General features: G+C 38.3%; 1 protein-coding gene across 1 annotated transcript in view; it reads right to left on the reverse strand.

The window, feature by feature from the left end:
- Positions 1 to 19,527: 19,527 nt before the first annotated feature.
- KCTD8 (potassium channel tetramerization domain containing 8) overlaps positions 19,528 to 23,562 on the reverse strand; it is a 101,493-nt gene continuing 97,458 nt past the window's right edge. The window contains exon 2 of the mRNA XM_040594855.1: positions 19,528 to 20,849. Coding sequence (XP_040450789.1) covers positions 20,389 to 20,849 — 461 coding nt within the window. The 3' untranslated portion in view covers positions 19,528 to 20,388. The remainder of the gene's footprint in view (positions 20,850 to 23,562) is intronic.

Below are 23,562 nucleotides of genomic sequence, written 5' to 3' on the forward strand. Positions count from 1 at the left end.
TTTGGACGGTTACAGTCTGTTTCCCTAAATGTTATGTGGTCAAAACATTTCCTTTAAAACAATATTTTACCAGTACATTAAATTCTATACCAGGGAACTCAGGCTCTTGGAAGTAATTTAGCTGCTTTATTCCTTCTGAAGACATTAAAATAATAAAGACACAGCAACCAGGACAAATTCAAGAGATAATGAAAACCATTCAGAGATCTATTTTTAGTACATTTCAAGCGTTTTTCCAGAATGTATTTAAAAAAAGCTAATGTCATGGTTCTCTGCTGCTACCCTGTGCGAGAGCAAGTGAGTGTATGTGTGTATGAGGGAGTGGGGAAGATGGGAAAAGGCAGGTATTTCTGGGAGACACAGTTCCAGCTAAGGAGCAGGAAAGCTCCCCTCTAAAACAGATTTTTATTTCAAAGTTTGCCAAATTCAGGTACAATGAATATTTGCTAAAAAAGTGAGGATTTTTTTTTTTAAGTGTCCTGAATGTGACACCAATCCTAAGAAGAAACTGTATACAACCAGGTAAGATTATAAAATATGTTTGCATATTTTTAAAATACCAGGTGTAACTGAAGATTCCTAACTTTGCAAGGACTGACCTTGACACTTTTCACAACATCCTTTCAATATAACCACTTTGATGGATACTGTAATAGGTGAGTTCTGTGGTATGTCCTTAATAGGCTTCTGGAACAGAATTTTAAACTTATATTTTTATTTGTTATTATTTATTTACCATATACTTGCTTTTACTAAAGGTTACACCCAGAGGTCTCAAGTGAATTGATTGCATAAGAAAGACTATTTTTAACACAAACCACCATCTCAATCTTCTTCCAATATTATTGTTGCATTTCTTACTTATTTTTCTCTTCTTCAAGCATGAGTTATGCATAGTATTATATAGCCCAAAGAATTACTATACCAGCAAAATATGCAAAGAAAAGCTCCACAAGAGGTCTTTCACAGACAAATCTTTTTATGCTTAAATATAATGTCCATATTAGAAAAATGGCCACTATTATAAAAATTATAATTGAATGAAAACTGATATTTAAGAATTGTTCACCAGCTGTTGAAATGGGAGAGCTGTCAACAGAAATGAAAAATAATAGAATAATATAATAGATTATTATAGACAAAATAATCTAGAATCAAATCAGCCTTGTACTTAGATGCAACAAAGTTACATCTTATCTGCTTTAATTCTAGTGTCTTTATGCTATTTTTCTTTACTTAAAATATGGTGTTGTGAATTATTTTCTGTGGCTTTAAACTTGAATAGATGAAGTTTGTTTCTTCTACTGACAGATCATGAAAGAGAAACTTTTTGCTCATAATCAGCTCATTTCACTAACATATCTATGATGAAACTATTATATCTTATTTATATATAAACAGGAACATAGATTCTAATTTTGGCTCCCAAGCATACAAGTTTTAAATCAGAAAAAGTTTGAAGCATTAAGCATTACACATCTGTTGTGTATTGGGCTTTTTCCCTTCTTTTTTCACTGTAATGCTCATCTGTGATAATTTCATTCAGGTTAATGAAAGCAAAGCTTATACCTGCAGTATTATCTGAAGATGAATTTTCATAATGCACTCTAGGCTCTGGATAAGTAAGGATTTTATTTTCATCTTACGTAAAGTGGCTCCCTAGGAAAAAGAACAGAAAAAAATAAAAAGAACACAAGGGATCCTCAAGGTTTGCAGAAATTCTTGGGTCTTAAGGGTTCAATGATGCAATCCAAGCACCTTCCTGATATCCTAAGCAAATGATTTATGGCAGGTGGGGGAAGAAACTCTTATAGCAAAACACAGAACACACAGGTCTGTAATTGTTTGCGTTCTACAGAATTCCTGTTTGTTTGTTGCTGTATTGTTTCATCAAAAACATTTATTTTACAGTGATTTTAAATCATTATATCTCATTTTTATTTTGAGTTTGTCTTTTCCTGTATTTAAAGAAGACAACACTTCATAGCTTTTGCAAATGTTTACAATCAAGAAAATCATAATTTCTCAAAACTAAATGTATTTAAGTATCTGATGTTGGAAATAGCTGACAACAGAACAGATACTCATCACGTGCAGTAGGACACAAAGTAAGTTTCTCTTACATGATGGCAGATGGAAAATTTTAAACAATATTCAGCAGAGCCAGATGAAGTGAAATAAATCTTTTCTTGAGCATCTCTGAGAACTAATAGATTATAATAAAATGCTTCTTATGAAATAAACTTTGTCCTAGGACAGAAGAAAGAGAAGTCTTGAACAGAAGATGAATTAAAAAACCTAAAACAATGAGAGGTCTCAGTGCTTGAAGATTCTCAGTTTCAGTAACTAACTTTTCAAATTCTCAAATTTTAAGTAGACAGAAATCAATAGAGCTACCAGGGGCCTGGCTGCAGTCAGCTGTGAAGACCTAGCTAATCTCCTAGCTAATTGGAGCTACCACTACCAAAGCAGAACCACTGTACTAATGATTCCATCATTTTGTTTTCAGCGTATACGTACAGGTGTGAGTCCTGCAGAGAAAATAAGAACTCAAATACTGTCATATCAAATCAGGACTCGAGTATCTATCAGCCTTAATGCGAAGTGAATTAATAGAGAGACTCTGCTAGCTTTGTGTTGCAAGTTACTGTCAAAGTAGAAGCTGGGGCTCTCCAGTCTGAAGCTGTTGTTGTTTCCCCCGTACTTTTTACTTAAATCAGCCAAGTCTCATTAGAAGACAAAGATCTGATGTAACACTTACTAAAGCAACTGTGCATGTTCTCTTTAATTTCAACTGGCTTCAAGAATTTAACTTAAAAGCTATTTGGCTAAATTTGTAATTTCAAAGGGACAGAACATTCATCCTGGGATCTCTGGGTCATGTATGATGAGCCAGATTTCATTCCTAAAGATCTTAGTTTGAAACTGTAGTGTACTGCTGGCTTTTGGTAAACTGTCTTTACAAAGAGGGTTTTTTTTCCCATTTTGTTCATTGTTAATTTGTATCATCAAAAGTGATATAGAGTTTGTTTAGTCTCATTATTGAAGTTGGTGCTGCCTTAAAAACCTTTCTCAGTTCTTCCTCAGTCTTTTCCTTACAGTACAGAAAATAAATTTGCAAAGACAATGCCCCATTAATCAGATTGAATCCGAGTCATTAATGTCTGTTAATTACAAAGCAAGAATAAACAAATATACCCCCTCAACCATTTTGTGTCCTTCCAGAGACCTCTTCACAGCCTTTTGAAAGTTAGATCATTTCTAACATAAATATGTTCCATCTCATCAGAAATACAATTTAGTTTGAATATAATAGGATTCAAAGTTCCTATAAAACAATAACATGACTTTACTGCAGTAAATGGTTTGTGTTTGCTATATTCATATTTCATATCTTTTTTTTTCTGATTTTAATATGGTACAAGCTAGTTGATTGTTCACTGAAACACTATTATTGAAGTCGGTGCTGTCTTTAATAACCATTCTCAGTTCTTCCTCAGTCTTTTCCTTACAGTACAGAAAACAAAAACTGTCATTTCAGTCAGAGAGTCCACTTGCCCTATATCAAAATGTTAAAAAAAATTCATTACTTGATGGAAATAGGCAGCTTCCTTTCCCCAGCACTTCCTGAATGAAATAACATAAAATCTTTATTTCATAGCCATGTTTCATATCCATTATTAGAAATCTGTCAAAGAAATAAAGGACATGTAATTGTGATAATGGTAAAACTGGCAAGTAAGAACATCACCAAATTCAGGTATTATTGCTAAAGAAGGGGAAAAACAATGACTTCCACACATGTATCTCAGATAGCTATCTATTAGAGTCCCCATGGTAATGAAAACTCAAGAAGACTCACTGTCAAAATACTTGCTAACTTCAGTGTGTTAGAATGGGCTCAGAAGAAACACTTAGTCCTTCTTTTAACAAATGGATAACAATTTGCATTAGTAGGCTCTTTACCCATCTTCATTTTACTACTTTACTGTGTCTGGAGTCTAACTTCAAGTCAAGGATTAGAACTTTATTATCAGTGGGAAATTATTGAGTGAGAATGGTCCCCAATTCTTATCAGAGATTTTTAATAGCACGCTTTTCAATCTTTCCTCACTCAGGAATAAGCAAGGAAAAACAGAGAACTTCTAACTGCAAGTTACTGCTATGAATGTAAAAGATATTACTTAAGGTTACTAAATGTGTGGTTTTTTAATATGGTGGATGTTTAATGAGAGAGAACTAGTTTTCTGAAAAGTAAAATAAAAAATGCTATAGGCTGTTGCATCAGTAAATATGAAAAATCATGCATGGATTTTTTTTAAAAAAAAGTCTTCCTTTTTCATTTAAAATCATAGAAAGGAAAGCTGACAGGACATATGATGTGGGAGGAAAAGAGTTATTGACTGTGAGATACAGATCACAGAGGGAGAGAGATGAAAGAAAAAATTAAATGGAGAATTTTCCCTGATAGATTGGGTAGTTATTTACATTTTATATATGCATAAATAAATTGTGTGTGGAAAGAAGTGGTAGTCTGAATCACGTGTCCCTGTTAGAGTGATATGTTACCTTTTGTTTTAAAATATGGCTTAATCCTAAGGATATATTTCAAAGATTATTCAATCAAAGTTTAGTTAATGCATGATGGCAACTGTAAATAGAGAAAAATAGGAACAGAGAATTATAATTAAAATATGTTGAAAAAATTATTTTAAATAATGATAAATTTAGATGGGCTGGATAGGGAATGGAGTGTGTGTGGTGTTTATTTAGTATGGCACGTCTGTTGTAAGGACTGATGTGAGCACTGAACAGGAGGGAACTCCAATACATGGCAGTGAGACACAAGAAATTGTGGATAACGGGAACCAAATTTAATTGCAGTATAGGCTGCTGAAATCGCACTGATCAACAGCATGTGACGAGAGCAGGGAGCAGCTCCATTGAGGGAGAGCTCCACAGAGACACCTGCATGTCTTTGCACTCTAAAGGGTGAGTCCTACGTTAATTCACATATTTGCATTCCAGTCTAAACTAAAATGAGGGAGAAGCTGACAGGAAAGTGGAAGGGAAGTAGAAGCCACAAGTGGCATTGATAAATGTTTATAGAGATGGTATATATTTGCATTAACACAATCCCCAAGATATATCCTTCCTGGGCAACATGAAAGAAAACATCTGTTGCAGAGAGTGCAGAGGCTTTGCATTCAGAAGATGTTCCATCTTTATGCGCAATTTGGTTTTTATGTATATTATGAGACATTTATAGCGCTGCCTCACATAAACTGTGTCTCCCTTGTGGTATCTCACATTGGGGTAGGTTATTGGAAGCCGGTAGCCATTACAGTGGTAATTTGAGCTGGGACAGAGTAATGGCACCACATTATGGACCAATAATGGGATACTAATGTTTGTAGTACGCGCTTGCAGTGCATAATAATGAAGGGGAAGTATAAGTTTAAAATCAAACCTTAATTAGGTGGATGACTTTCTATTTCTCACAAACACTGAAACTTTGAGTCATAGAATATCTCAAGATGGAAGGGACCCATACGGATCATCGAGTCCAACTCCCTGCTCCTTGCAGGACTACCTAAGACTAAATCATATGACTAAGAGCATCCTCTAGATGCTGCTTGAACTCTGACAGACTTGGTGCTGTGGGGATCCTGTTCCAGTGATCAACCACCCTTTCAGTAAAAACTTTTCCTAACGTCCAGTCTGAACTTCCCCTGATGCAGTTCCATTCCATTTCCTCGTGTCCTACTGGTGGTCGCCAGAGAGAGGAGAACAGCACCTCCCACTCCGCTGCCCCCCTTGAGGAACATGTAGATTGTGATGAGGTCACTTGCATGAACTTCAGTGCTGACTCAGTGTTTGCAGTATTTCTGCCTTAGGATGCACAGGTCCTTACCAAACAGTAATGATGGGCCTGTTTGCTTTAGTTTTTATTGAATAAAGCCATCTGAGCCTCTGTGTAGCTTTTCCAGTCCCTTAGGTTTGCATACAGTTTTATTCCTCTAGCACCGGTGATCTTAAGCCATCTGGCAGCACCCATGGTGAACTGATGTGATTTCAACAGAGTGGGACAGGCAACAAAAATGGAAAACACTGGCATTTTGGGAACGACCGGCTTACATTCGGTCCTTGTGAGGAGGCAGACACTTAGCTGATGAAAATGTTTTCAGTAAGTATCCTTTAATCTGTATTTCAGGTGGCAAAGGCTGTGAACCTTCCCAGCACAGGCCGTGGCTGGTGGCTACAGGATGTCTTGTGTGGCCAGGGCAGCGTTTAAATCAACCTGTTGCACTAGATCCAGTGCAAATGGCACCCACAGGGGATGTTGTGGATGCAGCTCTTTTCATCTCCTGGAAGGCCTGAATATTATGCCTTACTCATATGTGGGGATTTAAGTCTGCCATGGTATTTATGCGCTTGCCCAAATTCTCTTCTGTTGCACAGCAGTATCAGTCAGAGTTTATAATCATATAAATGGAGAGTGAAGTTGGGTTCCTGAAAGATACACTGCAGAATCTCTTTTTTTATTTCTGTTTCTGTTTTAATATGCTTTTTTTTTTTTTTTTTTTTTTTTTTTTTTAATTTAGGAGCTTTCTTTTTTTTTTAAGAACATTGTGTAAGACTTCTGCATGTGACCTCAGGTTCAGCTGTACCAGCTTCACAGTCCATTAAGCTAAATGTCCCCACTATTTTTGCTGATTTTATAGATGTGGTGTAAGGGTTAGGGAACTCTGCTGAATATCTAGGCCACACGTTAAAATCTGAAGAGCACAGATACTCTATATAGAGCACGTTCATCAGTCCATGTCTTCAGACACCTGTGACAGCTGACAGACTGCTTGCTGGGCACTCACAGCACAAAGGAGCTGGGAGTTAAGTGAGGCAGGAAAACACAGCAGCAGAAAAAAACCTGCCCATTTGGCATCTCCCGCTTTAAAAGCTTGCATTGGGAACTCCTTCATTCAAAACACTATTTGAAGTCTCCCCACTAAAGCCTTTGGGTTTTCCCAGAAATTAATGGAAACAGTTTTAAAATTATAATCTTCATGGGCCTGGAATTTTTATATACGTTATTTGTATTTTCCTATAGAGATGCATGCTCTTCTCTCAAAATACACATTTATTATCAATCCCTCCTCAGTTTTTTATTTACTGTCTGCTTACAGGTCAGGTCAACCAATTCATCTTTTTAATATCCAATCATGATTTTAGGTCATTTAATTTAGGGCAATTAAATGAGTTGCTAGAAATTTCAGCACATTCCAGGTCAATCCATTACATTTCATAATACTTCTGAAGTTTAAATTTAATACTTTCCTACTGAATTACAACTCTTAATTAATTATCTTCTATACCATGCATCAAAAGGACTCTTCTTCTATCTTAACCTGCTAATAAATGGCAGTGCTTATGCAGAGGAATGCGCCATATTCTCATTTGCATTAAGGCTCTTCCCAAGAAATGACAGTAGAAGAGGCCCAACAGGGGTGTAAGATGCTTTGTCTTCAGTTTTAAAGACCCCTTCTAGTGATATAATGGAGAGTTATTTTGACAGTGTCTAAATAAGCAAAGATTTAAGATTTTGTGAGTAGCGAGGCGGATAGCAAATGAATGACAAATGCTAGTTCTAGACTTAGAACCCATTAAATGTATATACACCATTTTCTGTATGATACACTGTATGTATATTACAATGAAGACATGTCTCAGTATCCCTAGGGACATACCCAATTCTCTCCCTGTTGATAAAACTTTAAGGTTCATGTTTTTTCCTTTACCAGCTCCTTGTTTATAAAAGCCGGTCTTAGCAGTTACATAAATTGAAGTGGGGGACAGATAATGGGGTTATCTTTTTTGTTTCTCTGACAAACAGGTATTTCCAGAAGCATGCTGACATTTCATCATCCTCTGGAGTCTTCTGTTCTGGAAGAAGGGCTATATTTTGTGGGTGATTGCTTCCAATACACAGACTTACAGCTTCATTCCTGTCCTGTATTAGGTTAAGCACATAACCTTTTTGTCCTGAATGAAATTATTATGAGCTGTTTCAAATGCAAGGAAGGGGAAATGAACAGTGAGTAGAACTGTCCAAGGCAAGTATTTGCACAGCTTCTATTCCTTGACCTGAAAAATACAGAAAAATTATAGGAAAGTGATTACTTTTAATGAACCACAATTGTAATATGACAGAGGCACTGCTGCTGTTCCTGAATTGTTGTGATGATTCTTCCCCCCAAAATCCCACCCCCCCTTTATAGTCCAGTGTTATTTTTCTTCCTAAGAATATATCTAGTTGAACAGCTCCTGTATGCATATACATTGTCAGGGACCGTGGGAGGCTCCCTGGGGAGGAGCAGGACAGGACCTGGCAGCCACGGCCAGACCTGCTGCCCCAGCCAGTGAGCAGGGCAGCCAGAGCACCACCAGCAGCCTCAGCCCTGGGCAGTGGGCACCTCCCTGTGGACGGGGATGGACAGCGGGCAGGACATTAGCCCATGCGTGGGGCTTCATAAAGAGGCAGACTGAAAGCTTTGCTTGCAATCCAGGCATCCCAGACATTTGTTAGACTAACTCATCTGCTGCCTAAACCTCTAGTTACCTGCCCATCCATCATTATCTAACTACCCAAATGCCTACGATCTGAGTACACACCAAATGATTACACCCCAGGGCTTGTACACAGGAACAGTCTCCAGCTCATCCAGCAGAACATCTGGATAGTCACATCTCCGCCCCCTGGAATCCCTTTGCTGCTCCGGATTTCCCTGAAAGCCTAATTTTTGTTAATGATGTGAGGGACACACCTGTTGTGCTGTTGGGGATGGCTCAGTTAGTGATGATGGAACTGAGCAGTCATTCCCCATCACAGATCCATGTCCGATACGCAGCACTGCTGCAATGCAATCAGTCGAAAGGCAGCTGGTGAGGAAAGCATTGAGAGCAGATGGGTAAGGAGGGGCAAGGGAAGATCTGCACTGGGAGGCAATCATTAGTTCAGTGAAAGGGTGGGTTAATAAGAGAGAAAGTTTCCTGGGTCGGATGAGGTCGGCAGAACTCAGAAATTCCTCTTCATCTCCCTACTATTCAAGGTAGTTTCCTTCTGGAGGCGTGTTTCTACCCTCTGCAGCTTGCAAGGGAAGAAATTGCAGTTTGTTTCCCATTCCACCCTCTTCATCCACCTACCGAGCAGTTGCTCCTTATTTTCATGCCCTTGACTCCAGCCTCAAGCCCCCTCTCACAGCCTCCCCTAAACAAGAGGTGCTGCTGGCTTCCCCACAGCGCATCTGTTGAAGATTCCCACCTCAGCCTGGGAAAAACTATGCTCTCTGAGCACACCGCACCTACTTCTGCTCCCTCCAGGACCCTCTGCTTGCCTGCCCAGGTGTCATGGTGGCCCAAGGAGAGCCCAGGCCCAGCCAGTGCCAGGGGCTGAAGGTCTTCTGCTCCTGCAGCTCTGTGCCCTGCAAGTTCAGGAGAAGCTGAGATCACCTTATTGCCATCGCCAGCTGGGCTCTGCTTGGCGAGGAGCCACACATCCACAGGTGCCTATCTGTCCATACGGGTATTGTTTAAGACTCCTTCTTTGGGGCAGCACCTCAGCAGCTCGCTGCACCTCGGGCAAGTGTCATGTGATTGATACAAGTCGCTGCGTGATCTTCCGCTGCCCTCTCTGCACTTCTCACTAGATCCGTCTTATTTTTATTCAAGGAGAGACGAAGCTGGCTGCCAGCCCAGATTTGCAGCTGGTGTCTCTAGAAGAAAGCTTACAGAGGGGAAAAAAACCCACAACTAATAAAAAAAAACCAACCTTAATTCCATGCTGAATTCACAGACTATGTAATTGGCATCATTCAGCCACATAAGACATCGGAGACCGGGAAGGAGGTTAAGGCTATAACTATCTTCTCCTGTGATGGGGAGAGTAGCAGTAGTCACTCTCTCTCCTTTAGTGGTGCCCAATAAACTGAGAATCCCATGCGGGAGCAATGTTGTTAGTTATATGGCTCTGCTGTGCAGTGCAGGAATTAGAGCCTGAAAAAAGAGGAAGAAAATAGGAATTTGCTGCTGATGGCTTATAGAAGATACGCTACGACACTGCTGGAAAGTACTGCCACTCCCAGAAATAAATAGCTCTTGCTTTCCAAAAAATCAGCTTGTTTTCCCACCTGGATTGTACACAAAACAGCGGAGCACAGGGTTACCTTTGAAGAACTTTAGGTGGAATGTCCTATGTAGTCGGGGGCAGAAAAGTGCCCTCCACCCACCTTCTGCCTGGTGGGTGGGTTACCTGGAGAATTCAGCTGTGTGGTATTAAGCTGGAGAGACCCTGCCTTGAGTCTCTGGGAAGGTCTGGGTCTCCATTCTTACAGGTAGGTGCACTTGCAAAACTGTTAAATGTTCATTTTTTTAGCTGTTTAACCAGTCTTTCTAAGGAATAGGATGCTTTTCCATCTATTACTCTTCCATTAAGTAAAATCTCATGGCCACCAGCTGCATCAGAATATTGCTCTGCACTGCTAGAACTTGAAGAGATGGGAAGCTTAAGGACTTGATTTTAAGGCGTTAATCCTGCAGTTTGGTACCCGTGGGCAAGGACCACATTCATACCAGCAGATCAACCAACAGGGCCTTGCTTAAACATTAGGCTGTAGAACTGCCTATGAGAAACCATCCTTATCCATTCAGGAGCTTTCTTGCTTAGTGACACATGACAAAACTCAGCTATCACATACCAAGCAGAATGTTCAGTACGGGAAGAGGTTGTATGTAAGTGCTTTTTTTCCTCTATTTTTGTATTCACATTATATGATTTCTATGTTAGTTGATCACACAGTTGTTGAGCAAAGAATAGAGCAAAGTAATTTGATAAGTTTTAAAAATATGAAAGTGTCAAAAACGAAGAGAGGTAATTAGGAAGATTTGGTGTAGAAAAGCATGGTCTAGACACAATTTCACCTTTAAGGAGTTTCGTTGATTTAAAAACAAGAGTATAAAGAGATTGTGATAATAGCCCACACTGTAATAGAGTTTAAACAGAATGATTCTAAGGAATACTAATAGAAATTACAGAGGACAACCAATCTCTTTACATTTATGTTACATTCATTTCAATGCTCCCAGTGCTTGTTTTGCAATTTCCAATTGTCTTGGGCCACGAGACAAGTCTTTATGTTTAACTGTAAAGCACTAACCATGCATCTCATGTAAAATAAATAAATAAGAATGGATCATTACAGGCATTCTGGGATATTAAGTAAGTCAGCACATGCCTACTGCATCAATAATCATTCTTACTGAATCTCCTTGTGTAACTTAGGCACCAGCAGGGAAGAAGAAAAAGAAGTAAACATCTCCAGAACTGGGAGGAAGCATCAACCAGATAATCACATAAACACGTGTACAGCTTAAAAACCTGGTATCTTATCAGCTGAAAATAATCCTTTAAGAGTTACAGTAAACAAGATACGATAATTGTGGATGTGGGTCCTGCATAATATGGCAGTTTTGCTGGATCTTCTGCAGTTAAGATCATGATGGGATGTGGCACACATCCAAAAACTTAATTCTTTGGAGTAGTATATTGTACTCACGTTGTTAAGGTGTGATCTATGAAATTACAGCTGTTTTCTAAACTGGGGTGTTGATGGCATTTAGGTGAGGCTCTTGATAGCTGCTATGAAGTAAAGCAGAATCTCAGCTCCTGAGCACCAGCTAGGAACTATTCAACCATCAGGGAGCCCCAGCCCACAGGATGTCCATCAGCAGACAATCAAGGTAATCACGTGGGAAGGATGACTGTTAACTACCTAAAGATCCCACTGCTCCCCAGTTACTTGGAAACAGGAAAAACCCACTCAAATCACTTTCAAAGCCATAGAGAAGCTTCTTGTCTTGTACTTGATTTGATTTCCCTCTGTTCCCTCCATGACAGCTTCACTGTGTGTAGACTTATGGAAGAAGCCTTTGGAAAACTTCTGTAGATTTTCAGAAACACTGATGTACAGCTAATTTATTGGAAGCTTCTATGCGTAAGAGCTCTTCTCATTTCTGTACCCCACAGTGCAGCACCATTGCTTACCTCCTGCTGAGATGCCTATCACAGACTGGCTCAGGCAATTGCTGTCTACCACAGTGTGAGAATGAGACAGACTCACAAGGAGTATTAAAACATAGCTCTTGTCAGACAAACTTGATTATTCCTTTCAGTAAGCTCTACAGAATTAGTCAATGAAGGGAACAGGACAGCATAATAATTCCTGATTTCAGTTTCAAGAAAACTTACTTGTAAAATTAATTCAAATTGCCTTGGAGGGGAAGTGGAAAGCTGCAGTTAAAGATGACTGACAGTTCCTGTTGAAATGAGGGGAAGGGCGTAGGGATCACTTCAGAGATAACATGAGTTTTTCAAAGACAGAAAAAAAAAAAAAGTAACATGCCCAAATCTCAGTAAATGCCATAGGGAATTAGGAATCTCTCACCTGTGTGCCTTTGAAAATCTCATATGTTTTATTTGCCACCTTCTCTAATTATCTAAGATAAAGTAAGTGGGATGTTCATGAAATTCAGTTAAAAAAAAAAAAAAAGGAAGGCTCACGAGTAATTAGAAACATAGAGAAAGGTAAAATGACTGAACTTTTGAAGAAAGTGGTCTGGTTGGAAATAATTGGAAATCCGTGCTGTGCATTTCCAGAGGGCTGAAGTAACCAGCAGAAAGGGATATTTAAGAAAAAATATTTAAAAAGTCAAGAATAGTGACATAAGTTTGCAATATAAGGATGCAGTAAAAAAGAGCATGCAATAATGTATTCTATATATGGAAGCATCCCATCACATGCAGGAAGGGAATAATCTCTTTTTTTCTACCTCTGTCCTTCCATTACTGGCCAAAACTAAAATATGTGCATTTGCGGGTATCTCCCAAAAGAGTATTGAACAGTTGGAAGACGTTCAAGGAGAGTAACAAGACATATTTGAAAAGACAGACCTACACTTGCCAGGGAAATTACAGGTAATTATTCATGTAAATTTAGTGACTGTAGTCACAAAAATGGGAGCCAAGCCTGCTTTGTCTTCAGGGACCAAGAGGGTGCTACTTAATTTTTCCACGAGGACATTCAGGACTAGCATCATAAAACCTGTGAAAAAGCAACTGTTTTTTTCCCAAAGACAAGGCTTAGTTCTGCAAGATGGTGAAACCAAGACTTCCCTTGGGGAAGGATATGCAAGGGCTTCCCCTTCCTCCCTGTCCAGAGACTGAAACATCACATGCCATGTCCTGGAGGGGCTGGGGCTTTCTAACCCTTCAGGATGCCCCCAAATCCACAGTGGCACCCAGGGCTATGTTTAACCCTATATTCTTTAAGCTCATTTCTTGATTGTATGGCAGGTGTTCAATTACCCAGCAGGCATCTCAACTGCTGATGTCAGAAGCTTACTAATGTAATTTAAATCAAGGATAGGTATAAATCAGAACAATTCAGGGCCACAGTGTCAGTGAGTGGTTTGTGCTGTGTTGAATCTAATGCTACCTTCTACAGAAAAATGATACACGTGAAACACATAATTCACCTAAATAGGAAGAGAAACAGAAAAGAGCCTTTTTAGGGTCTTTGACTGATGGTTTCCACACTTCATCCTAGGCCAAACGAGCAATCTAGCAGGGATGAGAAATATTCCATCAGGTGTTACCTGCTGCCAAAATTTACATTTAATGTATACAGTATACACTGATGAAGCAAGCAATCTTTCAGAAATGTATTATAAGAAATCTAAGCTTTGGGCACATGATGAATTGATCAATAATAAATTAATGACTTGCATGGATGTTAAGCAGATAGTAGATAAAGTGATAGTATTTCAGCATTAAATGTTGCTTTGAAATCTGTAAAGATTATTTATTGCCTGTTTGTGTTCTCCCTTCCTTTTATGTTAATTTAATTTACTTCACGTTGCTGGCACTTATCTGTTCTGGGGTGACTTCTTGCTAAAAATTACATTGCATTGTAATTGAAATACTTAACATGCTCAATACTAGAACTTCATCAAATACATGTACGAAAGATTATATGATCTAGGATCTGAGACCTAATCCCATCACTCTATTTCTACATTCCTTTTTTCCATGTGTAAAGGAATATTAAGTAGCATTGTGAAGAAACACAGGAATTTTAAAGGCAATGCAACACAAAGACACAGAAATTCCCACTATCTCCATTTGGCCTATTGTTTTCCACAATTCCTTCTCGTTTTTTATTATCTGAGGAGAAGAGGTGGCTCAGGAAGAATAGAAGAAGTCCTTAGGGGAGGAGAAAATTCTCAAATATGTATTCTTTTATATTCATCATTTACTGCACTGACTCCATTTGTACTTTTCCCCAAAGTGTTTTACACAATCTAATCCCTGCAGCTGAAGATTGCCAGGGTGCCACACTCCAAACAGATGGGAGCACTGTTGGTGCTGAGCTTCTTTTCCAAGCACCATTCGTACTTTGTTTTCACAGCACCCCATTTCACATTGTCACAAACCCGATTTCAAAGAAGGATCAGTGTGCTAAAGCAGCAGAGATTGCCATCTTCTGTGAAGAATACCAGGATTTGGTCCCACAGGACAGCTGTTTTCTGTGCAAATAGTGATGCTCCAGCAGAATAAAACAACAATCCTAGTTCAGATACAGTGATGCAGGGTGTATCTATGTGAAGGCACGTATCCACTACAGCAGCCTGCCATAAGTAGTATATCCCCATGAATGCATGAGTAGCAGCTCTTACAGCTCTTGCTGGTACCAGCCTCGTGCAGCCCAGCACCACCGTATCTGGACTAGGATGACTGATTTAGCTGCAGTGCCAACACACAGCAGGTGTGGATGGCAAACTGGATGCTGACAGCATCGGCAGTTCATTCATGAGTGAGTAATGTCTTTGTGGCCCCCTTCATTGGGTGACTGGGCAGCACTAAAGGGATTTGGTGCCTGACAGTCTGACAGAGAACATGAGCTGTAGGGTGGGTGACTTCACCTTCCATCTTGTGCTTTATGGCATCTTCTTGCTAGCAGGGCTGAAGGTTATTCAAACCAGCAACATTTCCTGGATGCCCAGCTTCCCATGACATTGCCCAGTGTGAGGACTACTGTAGTCCCTTCTAAATTAGGACACATGTCTTCAAGTAAGGAACAGATAAGCTCTTAAATAAAAGTGATTGTACAAATGCCCATAGTAACAACAGAAAAGAGAGAGGTAGTGTGGAGAGTATGAAACAAGTTGAAAATTACTTCTAGATAACAGATCCTGGAAAAGAAGAAATTACTTGACGGCCTGTAATATATAAGCTGAAGTAAAGTGTGAATGCTATTTTTATGGTGAGCCATACCAGTGGTGTGATCCCGCAAAAAGCTAAAGATTTCTTGAGAATTTCTGAGCATCCTAAAGAGCTTGGTTTGGGACATGAGTCACTCATAGAGGGAACCCAACATTGCCCTCTTGCTACAAGTATACTAAATTTGGTTTTCCACCTCCAGTAGGAAGTATAATTTTGCATGTCATTACTTGAACAAAGTCAGCATTAGCAAGTCAAATGATTTTGCATAAGCACTTTTTTTTTTTTAAAGAAGGCCACAAAGTGATGGTTTTTATACAATTTAATATTTTTTGTAAGTTGTTAGAAGTGAATCAAAATTAATTATAAAATTTTATTTCAGAATTAATTTCAATTGTTCCGAGACTTGTAAATTTTTGTTAGTGCAAGAAGAGCTCAGAAATATTCCTTAGCAATAGACTAATGACTAATCAGTCCACCATGTGATTCTGATCTTTGTTCACACATTTTAAAGGTGTAAACATCATTGTATGGCAAAACTATATTGCTAGTCCCCATCTGTTTGGTTAGAACAATAAAGTATATGGAAATTGACACAAATAACATCCATTATGAGGTCTTAAAATTAACTTTTATAGTGGATAAACATGGGCAATAATAACAATGGTATTTTTGCAGCAGATTCTGATATGTTACTCTTGTGAAATATTAATTTAACTGGGAGACTACTTGTGAAGGAAGATTTCTTTTATTAGATCCAAATCCTTAAACATAATCTAGAATGTAGCAATCTATATTGCTGAACATGATAAAAATGATGAATTAAACCTGGCTGAAAAACATAAAGAGATATGTATTCTATGTTGAATTCTGAATGGGACCATAATTTAAGGGGTTGTGTTGATTTAGAAAAAAACTCTGAAAAAGAAATAATTCAATTTTTTAACAAGAACTACTTTCAATACTGTAATGTGCTTCCTTTCCATGTTATATTCCCTCATTGTAGTTTATTTTCTTTTTTTTTAAATCTGTATTATCAAAGCATTTATCAATTCTGATCTATGATAGCAACTGCTGAATAAAAACTCCTTGGTCTTTAATGACACTAAATTAAATTTGCACTCATTGCACCCAATTTTAAAAAGGGTAGAAAGGAGGGCCCTGGAAACCACTGACCTGTCAGCCTCACCTCTCCACCTGGGAAGATCATGGAAGAGACCCTCCTAGAAGCTATGCTAAAGCACAGGGAGGACAGGGAGGTGATTTGAGACAACCAGCATGGCTTCACCAAAGGCAAGTCTTGCCTGATGAACCTTGTGGCCTTCTGTGATGGAATGACTACACCAGTGGACAAGGGAAGAGCTATGGATGTTGTATACATGGACTTCTGTAAGGCCTTTGACACGGTCCCCTATAACATCCTTTTCTCTAAACTGGAGGCATATGGATTGGATAGACAGACTATTTGATGGATGAGGAATTGGTTGGATGGTTGCATCCAGAGGGTAGTGGTCAGTGGCTCAATGTTGAGATGGAGATCATCGAGAAGTGGTGTCCCTCAGGGGTCTGTATTGGGACCAGTAATGTTTACTTATCAATGACGTAGACAGAGAGATTGAATGCACCCTCAGCAAGTTTGCAGACACCACCAAACTGAGTAGTGTGGTTGGTATTCCTGAGGGATGGGATGCCATTCAGAGGGACCTGGACAAGTTCAAGAAGTGGGTCTGTGTGAACCTCATGAGGTTCAATGAGGCCAAGTGCAAGGTCCTGCATGTGGGTCAGGGCAAGCCCTTATATCAGGTTAAGGTAAGTAAAAAAAACCTCATATAAAGGTTAAGGTAAGTAAAAGACAAAATTATTTATTATTAACATTCCTTTTTTAATTTAAGATTGACAAAAGTCAGTATTTTGAACTTTCTTTACAGAAAAAACATTGGGATTTTTTTTTAAGCATAAAATTTATATGAAGTTGAATTCTAAAGTACTGACCACCTCACTGAAGTCCAACAAAAGGCATAGATACACATGGTAGTTTATTCCTGTTTGTAACAAAGTGAATAGCTGGAAAGAAGAGAAAAAGAACACTGAACACTGAAATGGAAGAAAAAGTAGCTATCATAGTAAAGTAAGAAAAATGGAAGACAAAGGGGAGAAATGAAACCCTCCACGTACTTCTAATACACAGTTCTCTTGTAACACCTGGGAATTTTCTACCAGCCTTAGCCATGTAACTGCTTACAAACTCCTCTGTTCCACCAAATTTCTCAGCTTACTTTCTCCCCAATTACTGGCTGGAATCTGAAAACTGTAGATTAATAACCCTATAGATAGGGCTAGAGCTCTGAGTGAGTGACCTGGATGAAAAGTGTGATGGGAATTAGAGAACATGACCAAAAGTTTCACAGGAGCCATTGTTTTCTCCTACTCTCTCTCTGACTACAACACATACCAATTTTTCACTCTGCAAGGAGGAGGACATTGTACACTGTGCAATTCCAAAACCAAAACACTTAATCTTAAGATGCCGGTGTGGTTGCTAAGTAACAACAACATAGTTTATCTGCCACATTACTAACATGTCTTATGGAAAGCAGTTAAGGTTATCAGAAATCTTACATTGCCCAAGTATTAAGGTATGTGTTGATAATATTTTGTTCTCCTCAAGAATGAATCAAAAATGCTCTGAGAAATTTTAGGTAGTATGTTACAAGAAAAAAAAAACCCACACTTAAAAAGCTCATAAAACCTTCTATATATAGACAAATTAAAATGGAAGGACAGGTCAGACAATCACATAAGCATACCTCAGGCAGATACTACCTGGAGTAGTGAGAATAACTAAGAAAGCAAAACAAATCTCCAAACTTAGTGGCAAGGTTTAATGGGAAGGTTCAGGATGCTGTCTTGATCCCGGTATCATCCCAGATGGAAACTTAGCCTCAACAAAGGTAACAGAAAAAAGCATAAGGTGTAAGAAGTGCAATGAAGACAGATTCAAAAGGCCAGAAGAAAACTCAGGGTGAGATTTTCAAAAGCTCTCAAGAATAGCCTAACTTTAGATTAAATAAAACCAGAATTGTATCTACTGGAGGTTAGTAAGTCATGGTTAAATAGGTGGAAATTTCAACAGGTAAAGACTAGGAAAATTAAAAAAGAGAGAGAAAGCAACATATCTAAGAAGTAAGAAATTTTCAAAAGAAGGAATCGGTCTTTTGGACCCCAGAGAAAGAAGCAAGCAAGGAACATAAAGGCGGAGCTGAGAAGCCAAATGGTTTCACACTGGACTGCATCAGTTCAGACTAGACTTATGCCAGATATACTCTTTCAAGTTATAAAAATGTTGTCAAAAGATGGAATGTTGGAGCAAACTGATTAACTGAATAGGAGAGTAATTAGCTCTAGATAGGTGTTTTTAAAAAAAAGTGAATAAAGTTGCTGAACTACTATCAACAGTATGCACCCTTTTCTTAAAATGGCCTGTCAGAGGACTGAAAAGTAATGCAGGCGTTAGGCATAACTCTGGAAATTAAAACAAAATTATCTTTACTTTAGCTAAACCAGTTAAAATTAGCATCGTATGTAAAACATCTGACACAATTTTACAGTTCCTTCTATAGAATACATATGGGGATGAATCCTTCTAAATGTGTATGTATATGTTCATGTATGCACACACTAATAATTTCAAGTCTGTAAGAACTCAGCAGCTCTCTTGCAGACTCCAACAGTCCTTACCCATTTCAGCTATGGCTATCTGAACCACAGTTGTCATCTTGGTGGTGTTGTAATGGGTTTTTCTTGTACCTGGGCTGAGAAAATAGGTTTGCCATATAGAGCTGACAATTCATAGAAAGCTTTTCTTTTGTAAATGTAGCACACTCTGTTGTGATATTTTAAATCTTCTATTTCTAAGCTGATTTTTGTGAACTTGTCAAATTGGAAGCGCTTTCTGCTCTGTTAGTAAAACCACTCAGTTTTTTAGTTCATTCGCTGCTGCTTCTTAGCATAACTCTCTTCCTCTTGGAAAGTCTGTTTGGTAGTTCCCGTTAAACAGCACTACCCTATTTTTCACCCACTCTTGAAACATGTTTTTTCTTTTGTTTTATTTTCAGCAAGGTACTTATGAAAACATTTTAAAAGTAACAATTTGCTGGATTCCATTTTTAGAAAGGAGATAACGATAGTCAAGAAAATCTACCAGATGGTTCTTTTAATAAATACATTAAAGTCTCTTTTATTTTTCTCCAATTTTAGCAACTAACATAACAGAAACTTTCAGACCATCAAACCAGTTTTCACAATCTGCCATAAATTTGCATTTCACAGAAATAATCCCGACAAGCACTAATAGATGAACATTGTTGGTGCAATAATAAAACAGTGTAAGGCATATTTACACCATCTTTACATACAGAACACTGTACACACAAAAAAATCACAGATCCAGAACAAAGTAAATTCAATCCCTTAGACATTTTACTTTTATAGGCTTGGTATTAAACAAATAATTCTCCAAGCAACAGACAACCTCTTGTTCTTGTGTGATTTATTTGTAACATTGTGCTCATGCAAAATAGGTATTTGCTTTATTGCATTAACATTGAAACAACGTTGGGAATTAGTTCTGAAACCAGTTCAATCAAGTTTTAAACCCTGTTTCTCTTCATCCATAGCAAGTCTGAGTAATTTTTATTGGTGACATAAAATGAGGCGTTAACTGATGATTGAGATTTTTATTTGGTAAGTTCCAAAACGATAATGAAGCTCAACTGACTACAGTTCGAAAACCATCTTTCTTGACCATGCACTTTTTTCTTTGCTATCATGAGGTGGTGTAGATGAGACGCCTTTTATATTTTTAAAGTTTCTATCTTTTCATATATATATATTTTTTAAAGAAACCATGTACTATCCAACATCCACTGTTCACAGAAAGAAATAAGCAGCAGGAATAGCTCTGGTGGCAGAGTTGGCCAGAAAGAGGACATCAGTAAGTTAGTGGCAACTTAATAAACATCAAATGCCCCAGAGATACGTCACAAAAGAGTTGATTACTATAACCCATACTTCTGTAAGAGTTCAGACTGCCAAGGACGTTTGCGCTCTGGAAAGTAATCTGGAATGTGGATTTTTTTAAAATCTTGGATACATTTTCTCATTTCTTCCTCAACACTGAGCTTCTCACATACCTTCTTTTTGGAAAGATTTGTTTCTCTGGACTTGCTAATGAGAGTTTGAAAGAGTTCACTGTTCCTGCGTTTGTCTGGTGGTGGCATCCACTGCACCGGGGCCTTCTTAGACGGACGATCCAAAGTCAGAGTATTTGGCTGGTGGGCTGTGGATGGCTGAGTGTTGGTGGCGTTTTCTTGAGGGGTGCTTGCTTCCGAGTGGCTGTCACAGCTTGAGGTGGACAACTCATTACAGGAAGTCCCACTTTCACTGCCCTTGTCCAAGACTTTGTCATGCTTCCTTTCTTCGTGGTCTTGTTTGGGGGAAACGGTTCTCTGGGGAGGCCCTAATACAAGGCAGGGGAGAAAAAGTGTTAAGAAAGCACTGGTTTCCACAGAAAACCAATCAGACATCATTTAGAAAAATGTGATTCAAAGTCTCAGCTGGCACAAATTGGTGGCAATTCCTTGCAGTCGAAACAACTCTACTAGACTGGTACACAGGTTGAAGCTCTGGCCCTCAAAATTCTCAATCCTAAAAATGCTGACAGCAAGAGTAACTTTACATTCTGCCTGCCTAAGAATCCAGGTAATGAAATTTGCATAATGCTCGCAGATTATCTGCACCAGAAATCCCTTCAGGCAAGTTTAAATGAGCTAGTAAACTATTACACCCCAAGAAGTTTATTACGAGAAATTAGATTTTGCAGTATTAGAAAAATACAACCATACAATTTGCAAACTCTTTGCTTAAAAATATTCCAAGGCCTTCAAATTTTTTTGGTAGCTCTTGACTCACCTTCCCAGAACAGTCTACTGATGATATGCTCTGCAGATGTCAACTCTGCAGAAGCCTTGTACAGAAAAGGTGGTATTAATCCTAGAATAACAGAGAGATCACTCACTAATGACAGAGTCTTTAAGATTATTTTTTTTTGTTGTTGTTATCCTATAGTGATTTCACCGTACTTCTTACTGTCAGTGATTATCCCAGACTTGGCTCAGTGCAAACTCAGAATTCAGCGTACACCTCTTACTGCACAAGCTGGCAGGGAAAAGGAGGTTATGAAGTTATCGGTAAAGAGGCACCCTGCAATGGCAGGGAGAGCGGTCTGATGGCCTATCATAAGGCATGGCTCAGCACTTCACATGCCTGAAAATCGGATCTACGTTGTTATTCTCTCCAGATATCACTTTTGCTTTGAAGTCTTAAGCAGAACTTGAATGTGAAAATTAAGTGGTAGCAGCTAAATCTGTACAAGCATTTTCATTCCTGAAGCCTTATTTCAAAACTCCAGCTGTGAAGTGAAATGATGCTATGCTGACATCATAAACATCATGATCTTAAATTAGGACACTATCTAAAGCTCACAGAAATATCTATAGAGTTTAAGAGGTGTTGAATCAGACCAAGGGGAAAAATTTCAAAGATGTTTAAAAACCTAAATAAAAATACAGGCCAGGGCTTCAGCGGCGGTTGTGTGTCTGCTACAAATCCCAAAAGTGTCCAAACAGTTTAGGTATCTAAATATCTTACAAAAACTAGATTATCCTTACAGTTTACCTAAACACCACCAGCATCAATTAACTGCCTTTGCCAGAATCAAAAATTCAGGGTATGACATCTCAACCTGGAGTTACTGGGACAGAGTTGCAAGGAGATTTTTGAGTCACTTACTAGTCTGTCTTTTCGGAATTAAAAATGAAAAATATAATTACAATTATAAAGAATGCAGGAGCAATATGAACACTCTAGTGTCCATTTGACAGTGCAGTTCTATGACTTATAGGAATCTAAGTAGATTGCAATATTTTATATGAGACACAGGGTAAAACAAAACTCAGCAAAACACAAAAGTAAATAAACGATAATCTAACAGCAGCAGCATTCAACAAACTGCTTTTCTTTTGTTTTAGCCAGCATCCCAGGAAGCTATGTCACATTTCTGTAGTCAATCTAGAGAAACCCATAAATAACCAAGATCCAAAGAGGAGAGAAACAATCCATCAGGGTTTGTAGTTACACTATTCATAGTGAAAAACACAAGCGATTTTCTACTTCATTATAATCAACCCAAATATTTAGCACATGTCTGCAAGAATGTCCCTTCTTTTTTTTTTTTTTTTTTTTGTTCAGAATTATGTTCACCTTCTTAAACAGATTTACATGCCTTCCGTCAATTGTTGTATCTGGCATTTCATTCCATACCTCAAACCATTATATGAATATGCTAAATTGTGAGTCAGCTGGCATTAAGGAATTACTCTGGCTTTGCAGTGTGAGATTAAAAAACTGAGTAGTTAATCAGACAGTGATTTCAGTATTGTTAGTCTGATTTTCAATAACATGATTAACATCAATACCTAATCTAGTTTACAATCTTAGCTTTTTCAAATGTAACAACATCATCTATGACTAAGAAACTGAAGTTTTCTGTTAGCAATGCCCTGTAGTCTTCAACTCTGCCTTTCCTGCTCATTTTGTTCTGTAACTTCATAGATCAAAATACTATACTTAGTTGGTCTATTTATATTTACTTCTTTATTGGTACTCTCTGCTTCTGAAGGGCTCAAACCTGGAATGTACTAAGGATCTATTTCAAAAAAAAGCATGGAAATACACCTTCAAGAATATAAAAAAATATCCATTTTCTGCTACAAGATTATTCAGAACCCTGACAATAGGCAGTATTTAAATGCTTTTTTGGATCACAGCCCTGAGGTTCAGTACCTTACAGCACTGAGCTCTGTATGCTTCACTGAATTGCCTAAATCCACAATGACTTTAATCCAAACATGGGTTTCTCCCACACATCTCCTTTTAAAAATTAACAAATCCTCCCTCACAAAGAATTCTTTATATCCTCCTGCAGTTCTTTCTCAGTAGCGTGTTATTAACAGAAGCAACAGTTCTGCTAGAGGGGAGGTTTTTCTCACAATATTTTCCATCTGCTGAAACCCAAAAGAATTTATAAATATGTAAGAAAAAATCCTGAAAAGATATTTGTTTAATTTTCAACATCAGGGATTATCAGATAAATTTAGCTACACCTCTAAGTC

This window comes from Falco naumanni, chromosome 1 (genome assembly GCF_017639655.2).
Source record: "Falco naumanni isolate bFalNau1 chromosome 1, bFalNau1.pat, whole genome shotgun sequence".
NCBI classification, from domain to species: domain Eukaryota; kingdom Metazoa; phylum Chordata; class Aves; order Falconiformes; family Falconidae; genus Falco; species Falco naumanni.